Below are 23,984 nucleotides of genomic sequence, written 5' to 3' on the forward strand. Positions count from 1 at the left end.
CCTGCTGTGCATGCTGTACATGAGGGCCCTGTGCTGGACCCTCAAGATCATAAAGGGCCCCCCAGTCACAATGGCCTGTAGGTGCCAGCTGGCTGGAGGGGCCGTGGGAAGGGTTGGAACCCTTCAGTAGAGCTTGAGGGCCGACCTGAGGCTGGCCTGCCCATCTCCTGAGGAGGAAGCAGTGGAACAAAGACTTGAAGGTGGAATGTACAAAGGTTCAAGTCCAACCGACCTGCCTGGCCAGCTGCCTGTGATCTGTGAGCACCCATGGAGATAATGTGAGGTCCTTGGTCCTCCCATTCCCACCAGCGGGGGTGCAGACCGTGGGGGCAGCCAGGGTGCACTCCAGGACTGATCCTGAGGCCCCAGCTCTTGGTCACTGATAGCTTGGGCAGGGCCTCTATGGTGGGACAGTGCTGGGGTTAAACTGCAGGATCCCTGAAGCAGGGGCAGCCCCAGAAGGTGGAACCAGGAAGTTCCTTACCAGATAGTGGTCCGCCTGCACCCTGCCTGGAAGGAGCCGCCCTTGGCAGAAGTGTGCAGAGGTGTGTAGACTCTGCTGCTTCCCTGGGCCTCTGTCTCTCCCTGCTGCCGCTCCTTTATCTTTCCCTGGGTTGTTCCTCTGATCATCTGTTCCTTGATTTCTAGGCACTGACCCTAAACTTGCAGACCAACATGTGCTTTGCCAATTACTTGATGGGATGCTCCTCCAGACCACCCACCTTGGGAAGGGCCTCTGAAGGACTGAACCTTGGTTCTTACCTGAGGCCTGCTCTCTATCCAGTGTCCTTACCTGTGGTCTTGAGGGACAGATGTCGGGGGTGCCATCCCCCTTCTGTATCTCCAGGGTGGAGGTAACACCTGGCTCTGACTTAATCCATCCCTGCACTTCCTCTTGTCTGCTTAAAGAAAAGCACACAGCAAGGGGAGTTGTGTTTTAGTCATGGACTTACTGAGGCCTGTAGCCCAGGAGACAGTCTCTCAGGCCACTGCTCCAGAGAGGTCAGGAAGAGGCCAGTTTGTACACGAGGTTTTGGGAGCTGGGAAATACTTGCATTCAAGCTTACTTCTGGATAAAATATTACTGCTAATCACGAAGAACAGATATCTTAAGTTATTGATTTTAGTGTTATTCTAAGTATGGAAAGATGTAGGAATTTGAAATTCTTTCTGAGATATGCATCTAATATGTTTACCCAAAGCACTGAGTACCTGCTCCTGTTTTTTTTATCCTGAATTCCTCAGATGGGCCACTACTGTGGCTTAGACTTAACCCTTGTAAAACTGGAAGTGAGCCAGGCTCTTTTGTTATTCTTTATTCACACTCCCCTGGAGGCTCATTCTTTTTTTTTTTTTTTTTTTGGAGACTCATTCTTAAGCTGGGGACTTGAAGAGGCTACCTTCCACCTTGAGCTCTCTAGTACCCAGTTGCCTCATCTGTGGAATGGGCATAGAGACTGACTCCAAGGATGCAATTAGGGTGACCATCCCTGGGAGGTGCCTCAGAGGTGCTGGCTGCTGAGTGAGGTGGCCCCAGTGCCCAGGGTGCTTTTCTTAGTCTTCTCTGCAGAAAGACCAGACAGGGAGGTAGTAGGGCCAGTGGGCAGCCAAATGTGCCTGGGGCATCTAAGGGAGGCCAGGGCCTCCATCAGGCCTGGATCACGTCCTTACCTGTGTCCTTTGCCCTAATCATTTTTTCTTCCTAATGTAGTCTTGGGCGGGTGGAAAAAGCTGAGGAAGGGGAGAAAGCAGAGAGGGTGGCTCTCAAAACATGCTCCACCAAACCAAGCCCACCTTGATGGTGTACTTCAGCCTCCAGAGCTATGAGAGAATTGAAAGGTTGTTGCTGAACCATGAAAGACGCCAGGATTCTTGGCCTCCAGAGAAGAATTCAACCCAGGGCAAGAGACAAGGCTTGATCGCTCAGAGCTTTTGTGTAATAAAGTTTTATTAAAGTATAAAAGAGATAGAGAAAGCTTCTGATATAGACATCAGAAGGGGGCAGAAAGAATGCCCCCCTCACTAGTGTTAGCAATGAAGTTATATACTTCTAATTAGTTATTGTGCTTCCCTGGTGGCTCAGAGGTTAAAGCGGCTGCCTGCAATGCGGGAGACCTGGGTTTGATCCCTGGGTCAGGAAGATCTCCTGGAGAAGGAAATGGCAACCCACTCCAATGTTCTTGCCTTAATTAGTTATTACAGTGAATCAAAAGAATGTCTGGAGGTTGTAAAGACCTTACTAGACCCACTTCCATAATTTACATTTTAAGATAACAGGATTATCCAGAATGGCAGCGGGGGGGGGGGTGGGGTGGGGTGGGGGGGGTGGGGTGGGGTGGGGGGGTGGGGTGGGGGGGGCGTCCCAGAAACTGCCCTCAAGCAGGATACATTATTGTTATGTAATCCTAAGGAATGTAGAGGGAAAAAAAAGTTTGTCCTTTTCTCTTCCTTGAGAATTCCAGACCCCTCTCTCCTTGGGGACCCCTAGACTTCCTATCAACCTGCCTAGGAATTGACTCTCTCAGAATAATAAACTTTGTTTCAGCTGCGTGAGCACTCACACGGTCCTCGTTTGAGGTCCCACTTGGGATACACAGTTCAGCCCATATGAGAACAATTTCCAGAGATTTTTCTTAGCTCACTGTACACTTTCTCCCCTTGGCCACTTAGTGCTTCCTTGTCCAGAGGCCAGATTCCCCATAAGTCTGCGCACGCTTAATTTGGCTAGGCTGCTGAGTTCTTGTAAGGGCTACAGGAGGCTCCGTGGGGTCTCCTGCAGGCATTTTGCTTCCCACCCAACATGTGAGCACTGTAGGAGCACAGAGGGGCAGGGCATGGGGCAGGATGGGCTGGGGGTGAGCCGAGCCTGGAAGTGGCCATGCCTTCCTTGCATGATTCCAGCAGGTGTCCCCTGACTACAGAACTGTGCCGAGTTCTGAAAATGTTCTGAATTTTGATGGATGCTGTACAGCTGGAGACACCACAGGTGGGGTTACCCACACAGCTGACTGTGGGAAGAGAGCTTGGAAATGGCAGGAGAAGGTGGGGTCTGGCTGGGCCCCACAAACTTGGGGAGACAGAATATGCACTTGTGCGGGGTGGAGAGGCTGCCGGTGGAGGGGTGCTGACCCGGTGCCCGCATCTTGGAGAAACGGCTCAGGGGCCGGCCGTGCCCCCCAGACATTCTCAGCCTCATCTGCACAGTGAGAACGGTCCTGTTAGTGACCGCATGGTGCCAAGCGCCCAGGTTCTGCTTGTGGTGGGGTGCAGTGTGGATCCCTGCCCAGGGACCTCCCACCACTCCCAGGGTTGTCCTGGCTAGATGTCTGCAAGCTAGATGTCTGGGCTTCAGAGTTCTGGTTCTCAAACTGCTTTTTGCCAGGTCCCCACAGGCTTCCCTGGTGGCTCAGATGGTATAGAATATGCCTGCAATGCAGGAGACCCGGATTTGTTCCCTGGGTGGGAAAGATCTCCTGAAGAAGGAAATGGCAACCCCCTCCAGTATTCTTGGGGTCGCAAAGAGTTGTACATGATTGAGCGACTATCACTCACAGGCTACAATCCAAAGGGTCGAAAAGTGTCAGATGCAACTGAGCAATTAACACTTAATACCACAACACACTAGTGGTGGTCTCAGGTGGGTAGCCTGTAGGCAGCTGCCTTCTGTGGGCAGAGAAAAATGTTAACACAGAAGAGAAAGGACCAGAACCTTGACTCTGGTTTTGGATTTGTTTCTGGGCTCGAGTTCATAGTCTGTTTTAGTGGCTGAGGGGCATGTGCTGCTGTGACCAGCAACAGCACATAGAGCCGTGGGCAGGGTGATCCCACATCGGCAGTGAGCGAGGGAAGTGAGAGGGTGGGCTTGTGCCTTCCTGTCCTGTCTCTGGAGGTTTGGGGGCTACAGGTCAAGGGTGTCATGCCTAAGATGCTTCCGGGGCCCATTCCCTGGGCAGACCCTGGGACCTCTCACTGTTCTGACCTTGCTTCTAGGGAGAGAAAAGGGAAGGGGTGGATGGACCCAGTGTGGCCTCCTCCCACCCTGGACTCTGCAGGCTGCTTTCCTCTTGGAAGTAGAAAACCTCATGTTCTTCCTGGCTGGAAGTGGACTTCTTCTGAGCCCAGGGAAGGGAAGATAGGCTTGTTGGTCCAGCAGCTCCTCCTGTGTTTTTATAGGTCCCACCCATCCTCTTGGTGGCTCAGACAGTAAAGAATCTGAAGATCCTGTGGAGAAGGGAATGGCTGCCCTCCCCAGTATTCTTGCCTGGAGAATTCCATGGACAGAGGAACTTGGTGGGCTACAGTCCATGGGGTCACAAAGAGTTGGACACAACTGAGTGACTAACACTTCCACTTTATTCCCATTGTCCACCAGCCCCACAACCCCACTTCTGCCCTATTGCTTCCCGTTTTTTTGGTGAAAACAGAGCAGAGGTCTTCCCTGGTTGTCTAGTGGCTAAGACTCTGGTTTCCCAATGTAGGGGGTCTGGGTTTGATCCTGGTCTGGGAAGTAAGATCCTGCATGCCACGTGGTACAGTCAAAAAAAGAAAAAGAGAAACCAAAATACAGCAGGTGCATGAGGCCTTAAGCTATGTATGGGTTTCTGGGGGGCGGCCATAACAGAGTACCACAAAGAGGGGCTTAAAATCATGGATTTATTCTCCCACAGTTCTAGAGGCCAGCAGTCTGAAGTTAGGATGTTGACTGGGCCGTGATCCCTCCCCCAGAAGCTGGAGGGGAGGGTCTTTCCAGCCTCTTGCAGCTTCTGGGGGGCTCCAGGTATCCTTGGCTTGTGGCCACATCACTCCAGTACGTGTATCTTGTTGTATGGCCTGCTCCTGTGTGTCTCAAATAAGCACCTTTGTCATTGGGTGTGGGGTCTGCTGACATAATCCAGGGCCATCTTAGCTTGAGATGCTTAACTTGATTGTATCTTGCCAGACCCAATTTCCAGTTCAGTATGTGCATGAATCCGCAGCCAGTATGTATTTCAGGGGCTGCTGTTCAATTCACTGTGAGTTAAAAGGAGCCTGTTGAGAGAGATTTAAAAGCGACACAAATTGGGTGTTTAATTAAAGCCCCAGCATCCAAAAGCTGTCCTTTCTGGGAAGAACAGAACAGGTGGGAGTCGAGCTGCCATCTCACCCACGACTCCTGTGTTTCCTTCCAGTCGCCAGGCACTTCCCCTGCCAGGGCGGCCAGCACTTGCGATGCCAACAGCCACTCTGCTGGGCAGATGAGTCTTTCTGAGAGTATCCAGGCAGGTGGTAGCTGGCCTCGTGCCAGATGTGTGGTGCGCGCTTCCTTCTGAGGCCGTGTCTGGTTTGGCACGGTAGCCTCGGGCACGCAGGACCTCTGCTGGGGTCACTGGAGGCCCAGGGTGCAGCCTTGAAGGGCCATACTGGGGGGTGGGGGGCACACAAATAATCCTGTGACCTTGAGAATCTGATTTGGGACCTTAGCTCAGAACCTATTTCAGTACCGTGTTGCCTAGACTACAGGCGGCCCTGGAAGGTGGGTCAGGGGTTGTCTCATTTGGGGGCCTATAGAAACCCACCTCGTTCTCTGACTCTCCTGGCCCCTCGGTGCAGAAGCAGAGCCGAGACATCCAGCAGGGCTGGAGACGGTTTCTTGTGCAGGGGCCTCAAAGCCAGGCCTGTTTGCCAGTGGACTATCTTGGACACCTGGCAGGAAGAGGTAGGCTGGAGGGCAGCCGACTGTGCAGAGAGGCCCCTGGACTGGAAACCTAGATTCAGACCCTCCCTGCCTAGTGATGAGGCCACGGGAGCTGAGCAGAGGCTGCAGAGCTGCCCAGCAAGCAAGTGTGGACGTCTCACCCCGGCCTCTCTTAGAGGCTTGTGACTGGTGGTGATGGGGACGCTTCTGGCCATAAGCAGCTTATTTTCCACCTCTCCCCTTTAAGAGCCTCCTGAGCTGTAAAGTGGCCTTGTTCAGAGGCTCTCTTGATTCGTCTTAAAACACCTGGTCCTTGGAAAATCTTTATGCTTTTTCCTTAGAATTCCTTGGATAAAAAGGACCTTTTCTGTCAGGACTGTTTGAAAGATGCCGGAAGGGTGTCACCTGCCTTTTAAAAGACGTAGTGTTTGCCTTTAAGGTTTTCGTGGTGGCACATGCCTTGGCAGACAGTGCCAGGGAGTCAATGCCCAACAGCACACCTTCTTCCTGCCCTGCCTCAGGCCCCCTGCCACTTCCCAGGGGAGCACACCAGGGCTGGAACCCTGTGACCTGGGACGCCTGGGCTCTGCTTGCTTCCCTCTGAAAGTCCCTGTCTCATCCAGTGTGTCCCAATTAGGTGTTGCTTCAGCATTTCTCTTGCCTTTTGTACTTTCCCAAGAATGTCCAGAGTTGCTCAATATCTTGATTTTGTAACCCTTTCTTAGTTTGGGGCTGAGATTTTTGTCATTTCTTTTTGCCTGTCATGTAGAAAAGCAAGAACTTACTGGTCTGTGGGGTGGAGGTATCTCCATGTGTGCGAGTGTGTTGTGTGTGTGTACATGTGGGCGTGCGTATGCAGTTGTGTGGTGTGGGACCATGCCTCGAGCTGGCGTGACCACCCCTCACAGGGACCTCCCTGGAAGAGTCTGTGCTGAGAGGCCCCAGCCTGGAAACCTGAGCAGGTGTCCGCGAGCAGGTGCTTCTGTGACCGTGCACAGAGGGACCCCCTGGCCATGTGGCTCGTGGGCCTGGATGTCCCTGGAGCTCACCCACGTGGAGTTTTTGAAATAAGAGCAGCCAGCTCTGCTCAGAGTGCTCCGGGAGAGTGCCGCCAAGGGTAGAGTAGATGGAATTTGTCCAGGAGAGAGGAATGTGTGGGGCCACGGCCTTGGGACAGAGTCGTGGGCTCCGCCGAGGAGGGGCAGCCCCTCCCATCTCCTGACCAGAGCTGCCGCCCTGTCCCCCGTCTGTAGCCGGTGCTGCTGGGAGCTTGGGCCAAGACCGCCTCTCTCAGGGCAGTGCCCAGCTGAACCTGACCAGCGAGTGTGCGGGGCCTGGCGGCTGGGGTGGGTGCACTGTGTTGGGAGCTGGGCTGGGGCCAGGGTGAGGGGGTCCAGGGCTGGCCGCCCAGGAGACGTGGGGCGAAGGTGCCCTTGGGACTTAAGGCGAGCCGGGTGGGGGTGAGGGGGTGGCAGTGCTGCTTGGGTGACACAGGGCTGTTCCCTGTTGGAGCTCCCGTGGGAGACAAGGGGCGGGTGGTTGTGAGTTGGGCTGAGTGGTCGGGCTGACCAGGGGCGGGTGGAGAAAGGGACCCTGGAGTACCCAAGGCTGATCAGTCGGACCACAGGCACATGGCTTTCCTGTGTCCTCTCTTTGCTAATTCTGATTTCCTAGGAGAGTGACTGAAAAGGTCTTGCAAAACAAGCCTCGGTGAAGGTTTTGAAGATGGTGAAGTGAGCCTTCTCACTGCCCAGCCCCTGACCCTCCCGTGGAGGAAGCTGGGTGGCCTGGGCTTCCGGCTGTGTGTTCTGCGTGCTCTCGCTGTCTGTGCCTGGCTGTCAGCAGTGGTTGATGACTCAGCATCCAGGCAGGAGCACGGACGGGGGTCTCAGATGTGGCGTTAGGCCCCCAGCATGTGTAGCTGCCCTCAGGGGGGATGCTGTGCCTAACGGGTGGACTGAGGTCCACGTTGCCGGAATGTGGGGGACTGCATGGATGTTGTCTTTGATGTCATTGTTCTTTGTGGTGGATGCCCCTGGAGCTTCTGAATGTGCTCTTCTAGGTGGGCGTGCATGCCAGCCGTTGGGGTCTCCCCTGCCCTGGGAGAGAGGTGTGAAGCTGGAGCACAGGGTTGAGGAACGGGCCCTGTCTGATGCCCGAAGGGCCTCTGTTTTGCCTGTGCACCTCGTTGGCCATCCTGGGTCTGAGACTGTGTCCCCAGCGTTAGGTGTGCTCACGTGGTCCCATGGAGCCAGCTTTCCTCAGCAGCTGAGTGAGCTTGAACTGGCATGACCTCGGTGGGCAGCAGACCAGCTGGACATGGAGCCTTTTGGCTGAGACTCTAGTTCTTTCTGAAGTGGAGCTCGAAGCCCAGCTTTGGCCCCCAGCCTGCATTCAGAGGCGCACAGGGTGATGGACTCATCCCAGGGGGTCACAGTGGCAGGGAGCCCAAACTCCTAACCCCCCTGCAAAGCCTGGGTGCTCTAGTGGGGGCTGAGAAGACAAGGTTTCCAACAAGGTCTTGGAGCCAAGGGTCCCTGTTTCAGACTTGGCGGGGCTCACAGAGGCACGGAGGCAGAAGGGCTTTAGGGGTTCAGAGAGTGGTGTGGAATTCACAGTCCGTGGGACGCATAGCCTGGGGTCTGGGCCTCATCCCACGGGTAGCCCTCGAAGGTCGATGTCTGCGGGGTGCTTTGGGGTAGCAGGGGAAGGACAGCACAGAGGCTTCCTGGATGGGAGCTAGGACTTGAAACAGGCCTGCTTGAGAACTCCAGCAGCACCTTCCCCTGGCTGCACTGGGCTGGGGACAGTGGGTAGGGGGGGTGGTTAGGCCCGAGATGGTGCTCTTCCTGATGTCTGAAGCCCTCCCCTTCCCTCCCCTCCCCTTCCCATGTTGAACTAGTCAATTCTTCCTCTTTTTTCTTAAAATGAGTCTTATTGCTGGTAAATGGTGAAAAACTGGCGGGGGTGGGGCAGGGCCGATTTCCCTGGTGTAATTCTGCCAGCTGACCACCAGCTGCCAGTCTGGGTTGGAAGACAGTCTGAGTGGCCGCTGGAGCCAAGGATGTGGCTGCAGCTGATCGGGGTGGGAGCTGGGGCAGGTACCAGACTTACTAGTGTACAGGTCACTGGAGCTGGGCGGGCTTTGTGGCTGCACAGCGGCCTTGCTTCCTACGCAGCCGTGTGCTCAAGGCCAGCAGGGCGCTGAGTCCTCTCCTTCAGAACACATGCACGTCCTCTTCCGCCCGTCAGAGAACTTTCCTTGGCTTGTTTTCAAGTGGAAAAGTAGTTGATTTACGATGCTGGGCTAGTTTCAGGGGTGTAGCATGGTGACCCAGTTAATACATGTGTGTTCTTTTCCGTGATAGTTTATTATAAGATACTGAATATAATTCCTATGTTATAGAGTAAATCCTTGCTGTTTATCTTCTAGATGTATTGACATGTCCCGATATTCCTAACTGATCCCTTGCCCTGCTTCCTTTCCCCATAAGTTTGTTTTCTGTGTCTGTGAGTCTGTTTCTGGCTTTGTATTATTTTTTAGTATCCATATATATGTGATATCATATAATATTTGTCTTTCTTTGTCCGACTTCACTTGGTATATAATCTCTACATCCATCCATATTGCTGCAAATAGCATTATTTCATTCCCTGTTTATGGCTGAGTACTGTTTCATTAGTATCACCAACTCTATGCACATGAATTTGAACAAACTCTGGGAGACATGAAGGACAGGGAGTCTTCCACCTGTTGGTGACATTGTTTGCAGGTATTTTCTCCCAGCCCGTAGATTGTCTTTTTGGTTTGTTTATGGTTTCCTTGGCTGTGGAGAAGCATTCAAGTTCGATTAGGTCCCATTTGTTTATTTTTGCTTTTGTTTCTCTCAGGGAAAGAGAACTCTGCTCCTAAGGGTGCGTGTGAGTAGACTGGACTCCCTGGCGGCTCCGCCCACTCTCAGTGGGATTGTGTAAGGGCAAGCAAGGGGAGAGGGGTGAGTGAGGGGAAGTGGAGTTGGGACTCTTTACAGCTGACTGGTTTCCTTTGCTGTTGTTACTCCTCATACTCAGTAACTGTCCTGCATTCTTTCGTTCTCTGAAGATCATTAATTACCGAGACCTGTTCAAGGGCAAGCGCTGTGACCAGGCTTGGGTCACAACATGGCTTAGACCAAACGGTTAGACTAGCCACACCTGGTTCTTTCTCCAGGGACCACCTCCCCTGTTTGCTTACAGTCGGGACTTAAAGCTGAGGGAGACAGGATGTTTAGGGCTGTGTGATGAGGGTGCTGGGAGCAATGGAAAGATCACAGAGTAGGTTCAGCTGCTTCCGGGGACCCCACCTCTGTGGGTAAAGAAAAACAGTGCTGGGGAAGGTGACCAGCAGGGACAGGACCCTCCATCTCTGGTCTCCGCCCACCACCACCCCCGCTGTGTCCCATCAGAAGCCCCTGGCTGAGCACAGATGTACCATCCAGGGTCCCAGCCCCAGATCCTGGAGCTGAGCACAGAAGCAGAGGTTTGAGCAGAAGATGCGGTGTTAACAACAGGCACCTCCTTTCTCTGGGGCCCCCCGTTTCCCATCAGGGAGCCAGGCCTGTGTCTTGGCCCTTTGCTGCACTTGCCCAACCCTGCACGGGGCTTTTACAGGGCCCCTCACACGAGCTTACCGTGCCGACAAATAAGCTGCTGGTGTGTGAAATGGAGATGTCAGCCTGGCGCTTAGCGCTATCATTTAAAACCAGAAAATAGCTGCTTCGCATGTGCTGGCTCTGAAGGACTAATTATCTACGCTTCCAGAAGCAATGGAGCGAGGTATTCTGGCAGGATTTTCGGGATTTGTGTCATAGTTGCTTCAAATCTGTTTCTTTGGAGTTGATTAGAATTTAGGGATCTGAAATACCGTGAGCTCTGTCTAGGAGGCCCTGAAATCTGGCAAGAAAATTCGCAAATTGCCAGTTTTAACTTTTTAGGTTAAGAAGACTGTGGAATTTTTCCTTGATTTAAGTACTCGTAATACTGGCTTTTTAGAAAGACTTCATAAGTGTACAGCTCAATGAATTCGCAAAAGGAGCATGCCTGGTAACCGCAGCCCCCATGAAGAGCTGGGGTGTGGCCCACATTCGTGTCTAGGGACCCCCAGTCCTGCCCAGACACCCACAGTAGACAGACACTCTTGTGGCCAGAGAGCTTTGCTTGTTTGGGAACACTGAGGTGACACCCGGAAGTTATTGGTGTTCAGGTGAAGGCAAGGGGGGAGGGTTTGGTAAGTTCCTGGTAGACAGGAAGCGGGGACAGCCAGGGACTGTCTGTCCACTGGACCAGTTATGGCAAGGGGCCTTTGTTCTCATCTTCAGCAGAGGGAGCATGCCCGAAGGTCAGGTACCACGTCTAACTGGGGTCCCAGCAGTGGGTCCCTGAGGCTCCCTCCCCCAACCCTAGCCTCATCTTCCCGCCCCCCTGGTCAGCAGTGGCACCTCCTTCCCCATCAGCAGTGGAGCTCAGGGACAAGCACCTGACTCCCGGGGCCCCTCACACTGTCTGCCACACTGCCCACCCTGTAGGGCGCCATCTTCTCGCTCCCCACAGTGTGGCTTCTTTGCTGGGGTTGCTGGTGGAAGTGAACCTCCCAGCTGAGACCTGGCTGGGCATAGGGAGGGGACTGGGGACCGGGGCTGGGGTGCAGAGTGAGGGGCTTATGAGAGTGTCATGAGTGGTGTGTCTGGTGAACACGTGACCCCTTATCAGACCCTGCTCTGTGCTGCCAGCCCCAGAGCATGGGGTCTCGACCACCTGTAGAAGGAGGGTAGGGAGAGAGGAGGCATAGAGGGAGGTCAGGCGAGCCCAGGAGAGGAGGAGGCTGCACAGGGTCTTGACCTCCTGTGTGTGGGGGCGGCATAGAGGGGGGTCAGGTGAGTCCAGGAGAGGAGGAGGGAGCACGGGATCTCGACCTCCTGTAGAAGGTAGGGAGCATAGAGGGGGGTCAGGTGAGCCCAGGAGAGAAGGAGGAAGCACAGGATCTTGACCTCCTATAGAAGGTGGGGAGCATAGAGGGTGCTCAGGTGAGTCCAGGAGAGGAGGAGGGACCTTCCAGGCAGACAGGCGGCCCCTGTGACCTTATGCGGGCGGGTACCAGGAAACAGAGCCCACCCTTGCCTCCCTTAACCACTGTGCCCCCAGAGCTCTGGAGAGGCTGGTGACACAGATGGGCGTCCAAGCCCCAGCAGTGGCTGGGTGACCTGAGCTGGGGCCAGTGAGGCTGGCCTAGTGGGGTGGGGTCCCTGTTGTCTGGGAGCAGGTCTGTGGCTGCAGTTGTCTCTGGATCTTGGGCCCCAGCCGGGCGCCTTTCTCTGCAGCTGACCTACGAGAATGCAGGGGCTACAAGCCAGGCTCCCGGGGAGGGAGTGGAAGCCCTCGGCCTTGTCCCTCCATCCAGGTGGGGGCCTCAGCAGAGAGGGCTTGACTGCCCTCTTTGTGTTTAAACAGATGGATCCCGTGCTGGTCTCTGAGCATTTTCATTTGGTGGCAGTTCCAGCAGGTGGGCCATGGCCTCTGAGCCTCAGCCTTTCAGGCTGGCTGTTCCCCATGCTCCCCATCACCTCCATGCTCTTCCCTGCAGTTGTGGGTGCCGAGGCTGCCCTGGGGAGACCCTCCTCCTGTTCTCCAGGTCGGAGACCCTCCTGCCTGCCCCAGGCCGCGTCAGGCACCTGCTGTGTATCAGTGCGTGCCCGCCAACTCTCTTACGCCCACTCCTTCTCTGTCCATATTGCAGGTTTTGGGGTTTGAGGTCGATGCGGTGAACTCTGTCCAGTTTTCAAACCACACAGGTAAGGCGTTGGTCTCAGCCATCCTGGCAGAGCCGGGTGTGGGCATGGGAAGTGGTCCCTTAGATTCGGGGGGCTGCCCCCCTCATCTTACAGACAGGAAAGAGAGCATGAGGGGGGTGAGTTTGCCAGCTCCATATTTAAATCAGCTCAGCTGGTTTGGTGGCTGGACGACCCAGGCAGGTGACGCGCCGTCTGGTCCCCAGTTTCCTCCTTGAGTTGAGCTTGGTGATCCAGGCACCTGCTCAGGGGAGCCCCCCACCTGGGTGACACCATGGGCTGGAGCACTGCCGCAAGCCCAGCTTCTCTGAACCTCGGTGCCGAATCAAATCTCAGAGATAGTTCTGAGTGAAGTAGAAAAGGAGAGCTTTATTGCTTTGCCAGGCAGAAGGGCACACAGTGGGTTCATGCCCTCAAAACCCAGTGTCCCAACTTGGGGAAGACAGCGACAAGTTTCATAGTAAAAGAGGGAGCGATCAGCTCAACATTCTTCTGAGGGGTGGGTGGTAAGGTAGGTAGGAGCCACCATCATCACCCTTCAGGTGCAGCCCGTCTGGGGTCTGCATGCTTGTGGGCAGCATACCACGGTTAATCGCTAACTTTTCCCACCTGGAGTGGCTTTCGGTGTCTGCAAAACAGCTGGGAGACATTGTTGTGTATACTCAGCGATGGAGAAACAGGACCTTGCCCAAGGCTACTCTTGACTGTTTCTTCCTGGTCTTGCATCTCCTCCCTTCCCTAATGTGAACAACTGCTTGAATCTGCCCATTGGAACTCAGGAGGCTGAGTGAAGGGTGTTTTCTATAATCAAAGAGATGGGGGCAGCGAAAGGCCTTGTGCCCAGGAACCCCACCGGGCCCCGATGGTATTAGGGGGAGAGAAGATTCTGGCTTTCTCTATTAAGACCCCGAACCTCAGGGAGCCCATGTGAGTGTGTCTCTTTGTGTACGGGGAGACAAGGACAGCCCGTGGGGTTGCTGGCTTGGGTTCGTGAGGTCTCGGCCCTTGGAAAGCCCCTGAGACGTCAAGCGAGGGCCCTGTGGCCTCGGAACCACCCTGCCCTAAGTTAATGGCGTCAGGGGAACAAAGCCTCTCAGTTCTTGGAAATGTCACCACGTCCCTTCTTTGAAGTTACTATGAACCCAGACGGAATCTCGGAGCACAGAACGTCCCAGAAGCTCTGGCAGGTGGCCCAGCATCAGATATGCGGAAAGGTGCCTGGTTCTTGGCGGGAGGGGGTAACAGACATCAGTGGAGGAGGAACCATGCCGGGTTCAGATGGAGAACATACCGCTTTGAGTAAAAAGCCTTTCCTGCCGTTGCTTCCCCCAGTGTACTGGGCGCAGTGACATTTGGATGCGTCCCCAGAAGTTGTCAGTCCAGTGAACCTCCCCAGAGCTTATAGGTTTTACCGCCCTCTTTTTTGCCGTTTTCCTTTTGTTTGTTTTTAAAGTAGAAGAGCCAGCTTGGCTTAGAGTTTAAGCCTCCCCTCCAGGGCAGCCCCTGCCTGCGGCCAGCATTCTCTGGTTGCTCCTTCAGCAGGGGTTTCCTGTTACGTGCTATCCCAGCCCTTGGGCAGCGGCTGGAAGGAACTGGACGGGGCTGGAGGTTGATGGGTGAGGCAGGCCAGCCGTCCAGCACGTAGAGTTCAGAGTGTGATTGTGGTTGTAATCCGCTGCCAGCCTGGTGGTGTCTCCCCCTAGGGGGCAGGATCAGGTGCTCAGGGAGGAGCTGGGACCCTTGGGGTCAGCCTCTGTGGTTTCTTTCATTTGAAAATTGTAAGTTGAGTGGGATGGATGGAGGACCCCAGTGCCTGTCTTTCAGAAGGGTCTGAAGGGTCTCCTAAGTTAGGAGAGGAGGAATAGGGGCTGTGGCGGGAGGAGGTGTTGTGGAGGGTGGGAGGGATGCGCTCTGAATGTTGTGAGCCTGAACCTTCTCGTCTCATTAGGAAGCTGGCCTACCTGGTGGGACTGGGGGGTGTTTGAGACCCCGCAGGGGCTGACTTGCATGTCACGGACTGCACTGTGTCCCCTCAATTCACCTGTCAAGGTCCTAACTCCTGGAACCTCAAATGTGACTGTTTAGAGATGAGGCCTTTAAAGAGGTAGTTAAAGGTAAGTGGGGTCACTGGGGTGGCCCTGCTCCCATCCGACTGGTGTCCTTAGAGGAGATCAGGACACAGACACACACATGGATGACCGCGTGAGGATGCAGGAGGAGCCGGCCCTGCTACACCTTGATCCTGCACTCTGGCCTTGAGGACCGTAGGGGCCTGTGGTTCTCTATCACAGCAGTCCTCAGACAAGAACGCAGTACACATGCGGTGGGGTCAAGCCCCGCCATGTTGGGAATTCCCTAGTGGTCCACTGGTTAGGATTCGTGCTTTCACTGCCAAGTGTCCGGGTTCAGTCCCTGGTTTGGGACCTGAGATCCACAAGATCTGCACAACGAGAATCACAACAACCAACCTACCCTGTCTGGAAGGATGTTCGGAAAACCACGGGTCGGGAGTGACTGTGGTTCCTCCCACCAGGACCATGGAATTTTGTGGCAGCAACACCTGTCAGGATCCAGCCAGGGCTGCTGGCTCTTGGGACAGCCTGGTGAGGGATGGGTCACCTTGCCTCAGGACCCTCCCTGCTCCTTCCCCTCCTGACCCGTGAATGGGTGTCCACCAGAGACCGTGCTTTTCCTGGAGAACAGCTGATGGGTCGTCGGGCGTTGCCCCATGTGGTTTTTCAGAGGCTGCTCTAGTGGCCAGGCCCTCACCCCACGCACACACGGAGAGCCCTGCAGCCCCTTCGCCAGGCCCACACCTGGTCCTGTACTTGTAGTCTGCCTCTTGTGGTCGGTACTCAACTCTGTTCTCGCAGAAATCAGGCCTCCCGAGGCTCTACCTTATGTCCTTAGAAACTCATCCATTCAAGGGATACCTCTTGGCATTAGGGCCGCCAGGGACAAACTTGCCATGGGTGGACTGCGGGATGTCCTCGGTGGATGACCAGGTGAGGGCCCACTGCCTGCCTGGGTAGGGGCTTCACCTGGGTGCCTGTCGGCCAAGAACCCAGGCTGCAGCCTCTTTCCAGTTCATGTCTGGCTCTTGGTCAGGATTTGGCCTGAGACTTGGATAGGTTTCAGCTCACCTTGGATGGGAGCCGGGATGCAAGAAGCTCCTACCTGCCAGGGTGCCCAGGTGACTGTTCAAGCCACTTGGCCTGGATAGGAGACGCACACAGCAGAGTCTGGCAAAGCTGGGGACTGTGACGTGTGGGGCCGCCCCCAGATGCCCCAGTGAAGGACGGGCAGAAATCATGCAGCCCTGCGTCCCATCTGTCAGTGCAACGCAGGCAGCACAGGTGTCCTTAGGGGCTGCTGAGTGGGCCTCACTGCACCGGAAGGGCAGGTAGGCCCCCGGCTCAGTGATGACAACCCCAGGATGTGCTTTGGGGGTACCCGCCGAGTCTCTGTGCCCGGGTGACCTCATGCAGCATCGGGGCCTCACGTGGTCTGCTCTACCCCCTACCCCACCACCAGGCTACTCACACTGGAAGGGCCAAGTGCTGAACTCAGACGAGCTCCAGGAGCTGTACGACGGGCTGAAGCTGAACCACGTGAATCAGTATGACTACGTGCTCACGGGTGAGCCCAGGGGCATGGACGGGGAACCAAGCCTGCCTCCCGCCCAGGTGGACTGGTGGAGAGACCCAGAGCACCCCAACCCAGCTGCTCCCTCTCCTGCCACCCGCGAGGAGGGATGGTCATGCCTCCAGGAGGAGCTCAGTGGGGCCCTCGTGACTGCGATGTCCGGGTAGTGACCTTGGGGGTCTTGGCTGTGCCATATCTCCACACCGGGATCCCCGTGCCCATGGCTGGGGACAAGTACAGTGTTGGGAAAGGGTCAGGGGGGAAAACACTCCTGTGAGCAACGTGCTGGCATCTGGTGTGTAATCCCACGTAGTTGCGTTTATTTATACACGTGGTGAGATGTGAACATGCTTATTCTGTAAAGTGGAGGGGAGGAAGGAAAATGCTGCTCGTTCACCCATGGCTTCTTCCTCTCCTGTAAAAGTTAGCATGTCTCCCAGGAAATGACCCATGTCCCCTGGGTGCCTGTGGTTGGGACGCTTGTCTCGGTGGCAGATCTGGGCTTTGCCCACCACTCTCCAGGCAGGTAGATGTGATGGTGCTGTGTCTCCTCTGCCATGGTTGGGTGACAGGAGTCTCTCCCTCCCTAAGGCTACACACGAGACAAGTCCTTCCTGGCCATGGTGGTGGACATCGTGCAGGAGCTGAAGCAGCAGAACCCTAGGCTCGTGTATGGTAGGTGCTGGGGTCCTCTTCCTTCTGGGTGCCCCCAGCTGGGCCTCCAGAGACGGGAGCCTGAAAGGCATCTTCACCGTGAATCTGGTGTCTGTCTGGGGCACGTGAGAGAGGCTGTGATCAGTGTCAGGTTGGGTGGGTATGTGAGACCACCCTGTCCCTGGGGGGTTAGGATGAGAGACTCCCCAGGTGGGGCCCCGACAGAAAATGTAAAATGCCAGGTAAGGAGGAAAATGAGGATGGGGGTGCTATGTTGTTCCCGTTTTATTTTTTAAAATATGTGTTTATTTTTGGCAGTGCCAGGTCGTCACTGCGCCTAGGCTCCCTCTAGTTGCAGCAAATGGGACTGTTGGTTGCGCTGCTCAGGCTTCTCATTGCGGTGGGCTTGTGTTGTTGTGGAGCACGGGCTGTAAGGCACTCGGGCTTCAGTAGTTGAGGCATGTGGGCTCAGTAGCTTCGGCTCCCAGGCTCTGGAGCACAGGCTCTGGAGCTGTGGTGCAGAGGCTTAGTTGCTCCACAGCATGTGGGATCTTCCTGGACCAGGGGTTGAACCCATGTCTCCTGCACTGGCAGGCAGATTCTTAACCACTGGGCCTCCAGGGAAGTGCACTTTTCCTGTTTTAGCTGCGTGCGTGGGACTTAACCAGACAAGCCTGGGGGCCCCTCTGGACAGCCGCAGCTTTGCTGATAAGGTGCACTTTTGTGTCCACAGTGTGTGACCCCGTGATGGGAGACCAGCGCAACGGAGAAGGCGCCATGGTTAGTGCGTCCTCCCGTGTTCAGGGGAGGTCAGCGGGGCTGGGCACCAGGGCCCTCTAGGTGTCTACCTGGGCGAGATGCTGCTCGCAGACCTGAAGGCTGCCCTGTCAGGAAGGAGCAGCGGGGCTGGCAGAGGGGGTTCTGTGGAGGCCCGAGAGCAGGGGTTTAGGGCCATGCATCCTGTTGTAGCTCAAGCAGCCGCAGATAATTTGCAAAAGGATGAACGTGGCTGTTTTCTAATCAGATTTTAGGTGTGGACACTTGAGCTTAAATTTGCTCTAGTTTTCATGGGTCACAAAATGTTGTTCAGTCGCTAAGTTGCGTCCGACTCTTTGTGACCCTATGGACTGCAGCATGCCAGGCTTCCCTGTCCGTTACCGTCTCCTGGAGTTTGCTCAAACTCGTGTCCATTGAGTCAGTAACGCTGTCTAATCATCTCACCTTGTACTGCCCCCTTCTTTTGCCTTCAGTCACAAAGTACTGGTTTCCTTTTGAAGCCCCGCCACCCCCCATGACCATTTAAAACCATAGAAGTCACTCTTAGCCCACCAATGACACACCAGCTGGCAGTGGGCCTGGGCTCTGGCCCCTGACCAGGGGTAGAGTGGGTGGTATCCTCATGGAGATGGGGTGGAGAGCTGCTGGTGGGGACCTGACCTGGATCATCAGGATGGAAGGGCTCTCCCAGCCCTGCCTTGGGGTCCCTGCAGCACGAGCCCCCCTAAGTTGTCCTGCCCCCACCCCCATGGGTCAGCCTGCCCCCTCACCCCAGGTCCCGCCCCTGCTCCCACGGGTCAGCCTGCTCCATCTTCTCCCCACAGTACGTCCCCGATGACCTCCTCCCCGTTTACAGAGAGAAGGTGGTACCCGTCGCAGACATCATCACCCCCAACCAGTTCGAGGCTGAGTAAGTCCCCTGAGCCAGCCTGAGGCCATCAGGCCCCTACCCCTTGGGGAGAGTGACAGGGACTGAGCCGGAGCGGCCCCAGTGTGTGGGGCAGGTCCTCCCATGTTGGGGAGCCACCCGCCCAACTGAGTGCCAGGGCGGGTGCCGCTCATCAGCCGCAGTGGTTAGTCTTCTCACCCCGACTCCCTGAGGTCATGCTGACCCCCAGCCATGTTCCCAAACAGTGGGCGCCACTTGGGGACAGGAAGGGACAGAGGTGCCCTGAGGAGCCTGACAACGGCCTGTGGGATGGAGAGCCCACAGCAGCTGATGCAGGCCGCCCCCTGGAGCTTTGAAGCCCGTGTCCTAAATCTCTACATGAGGTTGAAAGGACTGTGCCGACCCTCTGCCCAGTGTCCTGTGTCCAGGGGTCTTCCTGGGATGTCCAGCTCCGCCACCCCCGATGACTGGGGGAGCCAGGTGCCCAGGGAGTGACAAGTAGGCTCCTGGGCCGTGGGGCCTGGCTAAGCGCTTCAGTGAGTGGGTTCCCACAGTGTCCAGCTCCGCTGGACCATCAGCCACAGCCCCTCGGGCTCCGAGACCGCCCCTTAAAGTAGGGATGGGGCTCCTGGATTCTTGGGGACTGGGGTTCCCTGACCAGGACCAGCCGATCCTGAGGGATGGCGTGTCGCCCAGCTATCCTTGGTGGTTGGTGGCTCGTGTGAATGTAGCAAACCAAGGTTACAGCTGTTTGACTGTGTGGACGCCGGCCACCCTCACGGGCACTCTGCTGTGACCATGCCTGGCCGCCATTCCTCATTGTTAACATGCAATCATCAACCATAATCTGGGATTTCACCACCCCCTGTGACTTATGAGTCCCTTTTAAAGCTGACTCAGTAATATGAGTCAAACCCCAGACATGGTATCCACCTGGTCCATGATGGCTGGCAGATGCCAAGGCAGTTCCCAGTGGGCAGGAGGGGTCACCAGTGTGCCAGAGCCCTGGACTCTTACAGGTGGGCTCCAGGAAAGCAGTGGCTCACCTGTGCCTGCCTATCTTCCAGGTTGCTGACTGGGAGAAAGATCCACAGCCAGGAAGAAGCCTTGGAGGTAAGGAGACCTTCCTGAACCTGACATGGGATGGATAGCCCTGCTTGTGGTGGGGTGGACAGCCACGTGCCCTCAGGCATGGGAGATGGGCGCCCTCATGGCCAGCATCCAGCTTCCCATCAGCCAGCCAGGGACACGTTGTAAATGCTGTTTCAGCCACTTGTTGGTCATGGGCAGCCTAGTGCCTGCTGGCTCTGGGTGCCTCCACTGCTCATCACAGCTGTCCCCATAGCAGGGTCCAGGGCAGCCATCCCGAAGTGCTGCAGAAAGGGTGCCTTAGAAGGACAGAAGTTTGGTCTGACTTCTGGGTCAGAAGAACACGGTGGGCTGGTCGTGTTCTGTCTGTTCTGCAGGAGAACCCCTTCCAGCCTGTCCCCCACCCTCTGGAGGTGACTAGCAGTCTTCGGCATCCCGGGGCTTGTGGACATCACCCCAGTCTCTGTGTGTATCTACAGGGTGTGTCCCACCTGTGTGCACTTGTGAGAGTGTGTGGGGGTGTGTGCACACAATGAGGGTGAGAATTTTTTGCACAGAGTGGATTTGTCCCTTGGGGGCTGGCTGGGGTTTCTGGAGTCCACAGTTGGGAGTCCAGGCAGGAAGTGGGGGCTGGGCCTCCCTGCAGCCCTGGGTGAGATTTCTTCAGAGTTCTTTTCAACCTTCCCTCGGGACTTGCTCAGGTCCATAGGTCTCCTGCCAGGATTCCGCCTAAGGTGGGGCTTACCACCCCTGGGCTGAGTGCGCAGAGCACCAGGGCCTCCAGGGCCTCACACCTTTCATGTCTGGGCTTCTTCAGAGGCTGTGCTCACTTCACAGCCCAGGAAACACGCTCTAAGGAGCCAGGGCCCTGGGTCAGAGCTGGTGGCGGCCAGTCGTGGTCACACCTGGACCCGTGGCTGTGTGTGTGTTTCCCCGATAGGCAGAGGGCTCGCTGGGGCAGGAGAGTGGGGCGGGAGGAGCTTGAGGGTCTTCCTCTGAGTGGCCAGGGGTGTCAGGATGACCCCATTTCACTGGCCCACCTTGGGAACTAGAGGACATTTCTGGTACCTGGCACAGGGGTGCTGTGTTGACGGCATGGCCCCTTGCGGTGCTGTGATTCTGTGCGTGCCTTCAGGGTGTGTACGTGTAGTGTATGGGGAGAGTATGCGTACATTTGAGGTATGTGCATGTGTTGTGTGTCTGCGAGTATAGTGTGTAGGTGCATGCAGATGGGTGTGCTCTGGGTGCACAGGTGTGTGTGTGGCAGAGGACTCATCTCCCAGAGTCTGCTCGGCCAGGCCCCCACCCGCGGGCTAACCCGCACTGCACTGAGGCATTGGCATGGGGAAGACAGCATGTTCATTCCTCATTAGGACACGACCCTCTGGCTGGTGGCCTCCCCTGCCGCAGGCCCTGCTGGGTCAGTAGTGGTCGCCTCCTCCCACCTGGCATGAGCCCTGCTTGCTCCCCTCCATCCACTCTGGCTTAGCGGCACTTTGCTGCACTGTGCCCCCCAGTGTGTGTACTGCTGGGGAGGAAGGGTGTATGTGTCTATTGAATGAATAAAAGATGAGTTTGACGCTTCCCAGGATGGACGGGGTGGAATCTCTTGTTGCCTGGGGGTTGCCAGGTGTGGCTCCTGCCACCCCAGAGCCCTGGTGAGGAAAAACGGGAGGACCATGGCCTGGAGGGTTGGCTCCCTCCTCCAGGGTTTGGGCACAGGTTGGGTGTAGGGTGGGGGCTGACAGGCGTGCACCCTTGGACTTGAAGCTCAGGGTGAGGGTGGGGAACTGGGATACCGCTATAACCTAGCCAAGCGGTCAGTGCTGGGTGGCGGGGGTGTGGGGGGCATTGGGCGAGGCCAGGGTGTGGCTCGCACGTTCTCAGCCTCTGCCTCCCTCCCATCCAGACTCTGTAAGTCTGAAGGGTATGAGGGGGCGGAGGGGGCAGCTCCCTGGCTGAGGCTGTGGCTAATGTGCTCCCTGTGTCTGGCAGGTGATGGACATGCTGCACTCCATGGGCCCAGACACGGTGGTCATCACCAGTTCCGACCTGCTGTCCCCAAGGGGCAGTGACTACCTGATGGCGCTAGGGAGCCAGAGAACACGTAGGTCCCCACCCGGCGCTGTGCTCCCTCCTGCTGCAGGGCCCTTGAGGCTTCCGAGGCTGGGTTCAGTGGAAAGAAAATCCTGCCTGACTCGGCAGTGGCCAGCTTTCTCTCCCCAACACCTTTCTTCTCCCAAGACCAGATGGGAAACAGAATCAGGAGAGGTTTCCGTGATTGGGATCCAGTGAGCATGGGGTGCTGACCACTCCCCCAGGGTCACCATGCAGTGCTCTGTGTCTATTGCCGAGCTGGTAGCACAGTATTGGATAGCGTCCCCTTTTACAGACTCCAGGGTCACAGGGACCAGCCAGCTGGAGCCCAGCTGCTAGGGAAACCAGGCATCTCCCCACCCTCACCCCACCTGACCTCGGAGCTAGTCCTGGTGTTGACATCACTGGGAGTTCATCTCACACTCTGCCGTGTCGGTATTTTAATTATGCGGCTGCCACAGCGTAAAACGACAGAAGCCTGTGGTCACCTCACTGGCCCAGAGAGCAGTCCCGCATGCTTGGCTTTCTGTCTGTGCAGAAGGACACTTGCACTCACAGACGTGCATGCACACACGCCTGCACACGCACCCCCACTTCAGCCAGTTCACGTGGTCCCTACAGCTCTAGGTCTCCTGCGGCCCCTGCTGCACCAGCCCGGCGTGTGCTGGCCCCTCGTCTTCCGGCTGCGCACTGTCCCCCACAGGCCGCTCTGACGGTGTAGCCCTCTGGGGCTCCAGTCCCTCACTTTCTCACTTGGGATGGGCGGTCGTTGGGGAGCACGGGGATCCAGGCGGGCTGAGCCCCCGACACTGTGCAGGGGCGGGCTGGCCAGTTCCCAGGCCACACTGCAGGGCCTCTGCTGGCTGAGGATCTGGGGCCCCAGATGCTGGACTCTTCCCCCCAGGGGCTCCCGACGGCTCTGTGGTGACGCAGCGCATCCGCATGGAGATGCACAAGGTGGACGCGGTCTTCGTGGGCACCGGGGACCTCTTCGCTGCCATGCTCTTGGCGTGGACACACAAGCACCCCAACAACCTCAAGGTCAGCGAGGCACAAAGGGGACAGCACGTTAAGATGCTGGAGTTGGCCGGGCCGACTCACGGGGGGTCCTGAGCCCAGTGAAATCTCAGGGCTTTGTGGGGACACAGGAGCTGTGGCCTCAGCAACTCAAGGTCCAGAAGCATCCCGGGGAGGGAAATCCAGGGGCAGGGCATCCCAGAACGCAGTCCCTACGGTCAGACCTGCTGGAGACCCATCTCTTCCTACGGAATGTCCCCTGTCTGTCCCTCCCCCAACTTGGTGTGTGAATGTCTACAGTGCCCCTGGATGCTGGCCAGGCGAGCAATTGCAAGACTGGGTTGGTAACCTGGGGAATGGCGTCCTTGCTGTGTGCTGTGTGGTCAGGCAGAGGCGTCACAACTGTGTCCTTTGACCTCCTTCACTGGGGGCATGTGTGCACCCTCCCCAGTGGTCAGCATGGCTGGGTGCCCCGCTTGGTGTTGTGACATGTAGGCTGGGACAGGGCCCTTCCCATCACCTGCAAGGCTTGGGTGAGTGTGGTGACTCCAAGCCAACATTCTTCTTTTCTCTTCCTCCTTTATCCTTGGAGGGCAGAGGGTGAGCTCAGACCTGCCTCACGGCCTGCTGGAAGCCCGATGCCTAGACGGAGGCCTCTTGGGGCTGCCCTCTGCCAAGCCTGAGTTCAGCTCAGCCCAGATCCCACTGTCGGGGAGGGAGTTTGCTTGCCCGCCCGGCACTGCTGAACCCTGTCTTTAACTGTGGAAGGCCGGCACGCAGGGACTCTGGCCAGCCTGGGGACAGGAGCTCTTTCCTGTGCATGTTCTTTATAACAGATTCATTCCCGAAATGCTTATTAAGCACCTACTATGTGCCAGGCAGTCCTGACACTTGCCTGTGGCCTGTTCAGCGCAGTCCTCTCTGCTCGGCTCTCCTGGTGGGGGGAGCATGTGATCGTGGAGCCAGTGCCCTTTTGGGCAGTGTCCATTCGGGCAGCATGGAGGTTGGGGGCAGAGCGCCCTGTGTGGGCAGGGCTCAGTGTCCTCCCCTCCCTGCAGGTAGCCTGTGAGAAGACCGTGTCAGCCATGCACCACGTTCTGCAGCGGACCATCAAGTGTGCAAAAGGTAGGCCTGGCAGGCAGGCGGGAGGGCAAGGTGTGGGGCAGCGTCGTGCAGGGCCGAGGCTCCCACTGTCTCCCTGGCCGGGGCCTTCAGGGCTGGGGAGGGGCAGCATGGTGGAGCAGCATGTCCATCCCTGCTGAGATGCACACTCAGGGATGAGCGTTGGGGGCTCACCCCAAAGGCAAACGGAAGGAAG

General features: G+C 56.6%; 1 protein-coding gene across 1 annotated transcript in view; it reads left to right on the plus strand.

The window, feature by feature from the left end:
* The window catches only part of PDXK (pyridoxal kinase), a 34,020-nt gene that overhangs the window by 4,690 nt on the left and 5,346 nt on the right, over window positions 1-23,984 (plus strand). Inside the window, exons 2-10 of the mRNA XM_069581937.1 lie at window positions 12,447-12,501; window positions 16,033-16,137; window positions 16,735-16,818; window positions 17,531-17,577; window positions 18,399-18,484; window positions 19,531-19,576; window positions 21,548-21,659; window positions 22,554-22,690; window positions 23,725-23,791. Of these exons, the coding sequence (XP_069438038.1) occupies window positions 12,447-12,501; window positions 16,033-16,137; window positions 16,735-16,818; window positions 17,531-17,577; window positions 18,399-18,484; window positions 19,531-19,576; window positions 21,548-21,659; window positions 22,554-22,690; window positions 23,725-23,791 (739 nt within the window). The remainder of the gene's footprint in view (window positions 1-12,446; window positions 12,502-16,032; window positions 16,138-16,734; window positions 16,819-17,530; window positions 17,578-18,398; window positions 18,485-19,530; window positions 19,577-21,547; window positions 21,660-22,553; window positions 22,691-23,724; window positions 23,792-23,984) is intronic.

This window comes from Ovis canadensis, chromosome 1 (assembly GCF_042477335.2).
Source record: "Ovis canadensis isolate MfBH-ARS-UI-01 breed Bighorn chromosome 1, ARS-UI_OviCan_v2, whole genome shotgun sequence".
Lineage (NCBI taxonomy): Eukaryota > Metazoa > Chordata > Mammalia > Artiodactyla > Bovidae > Ovis > Ovis canadensis.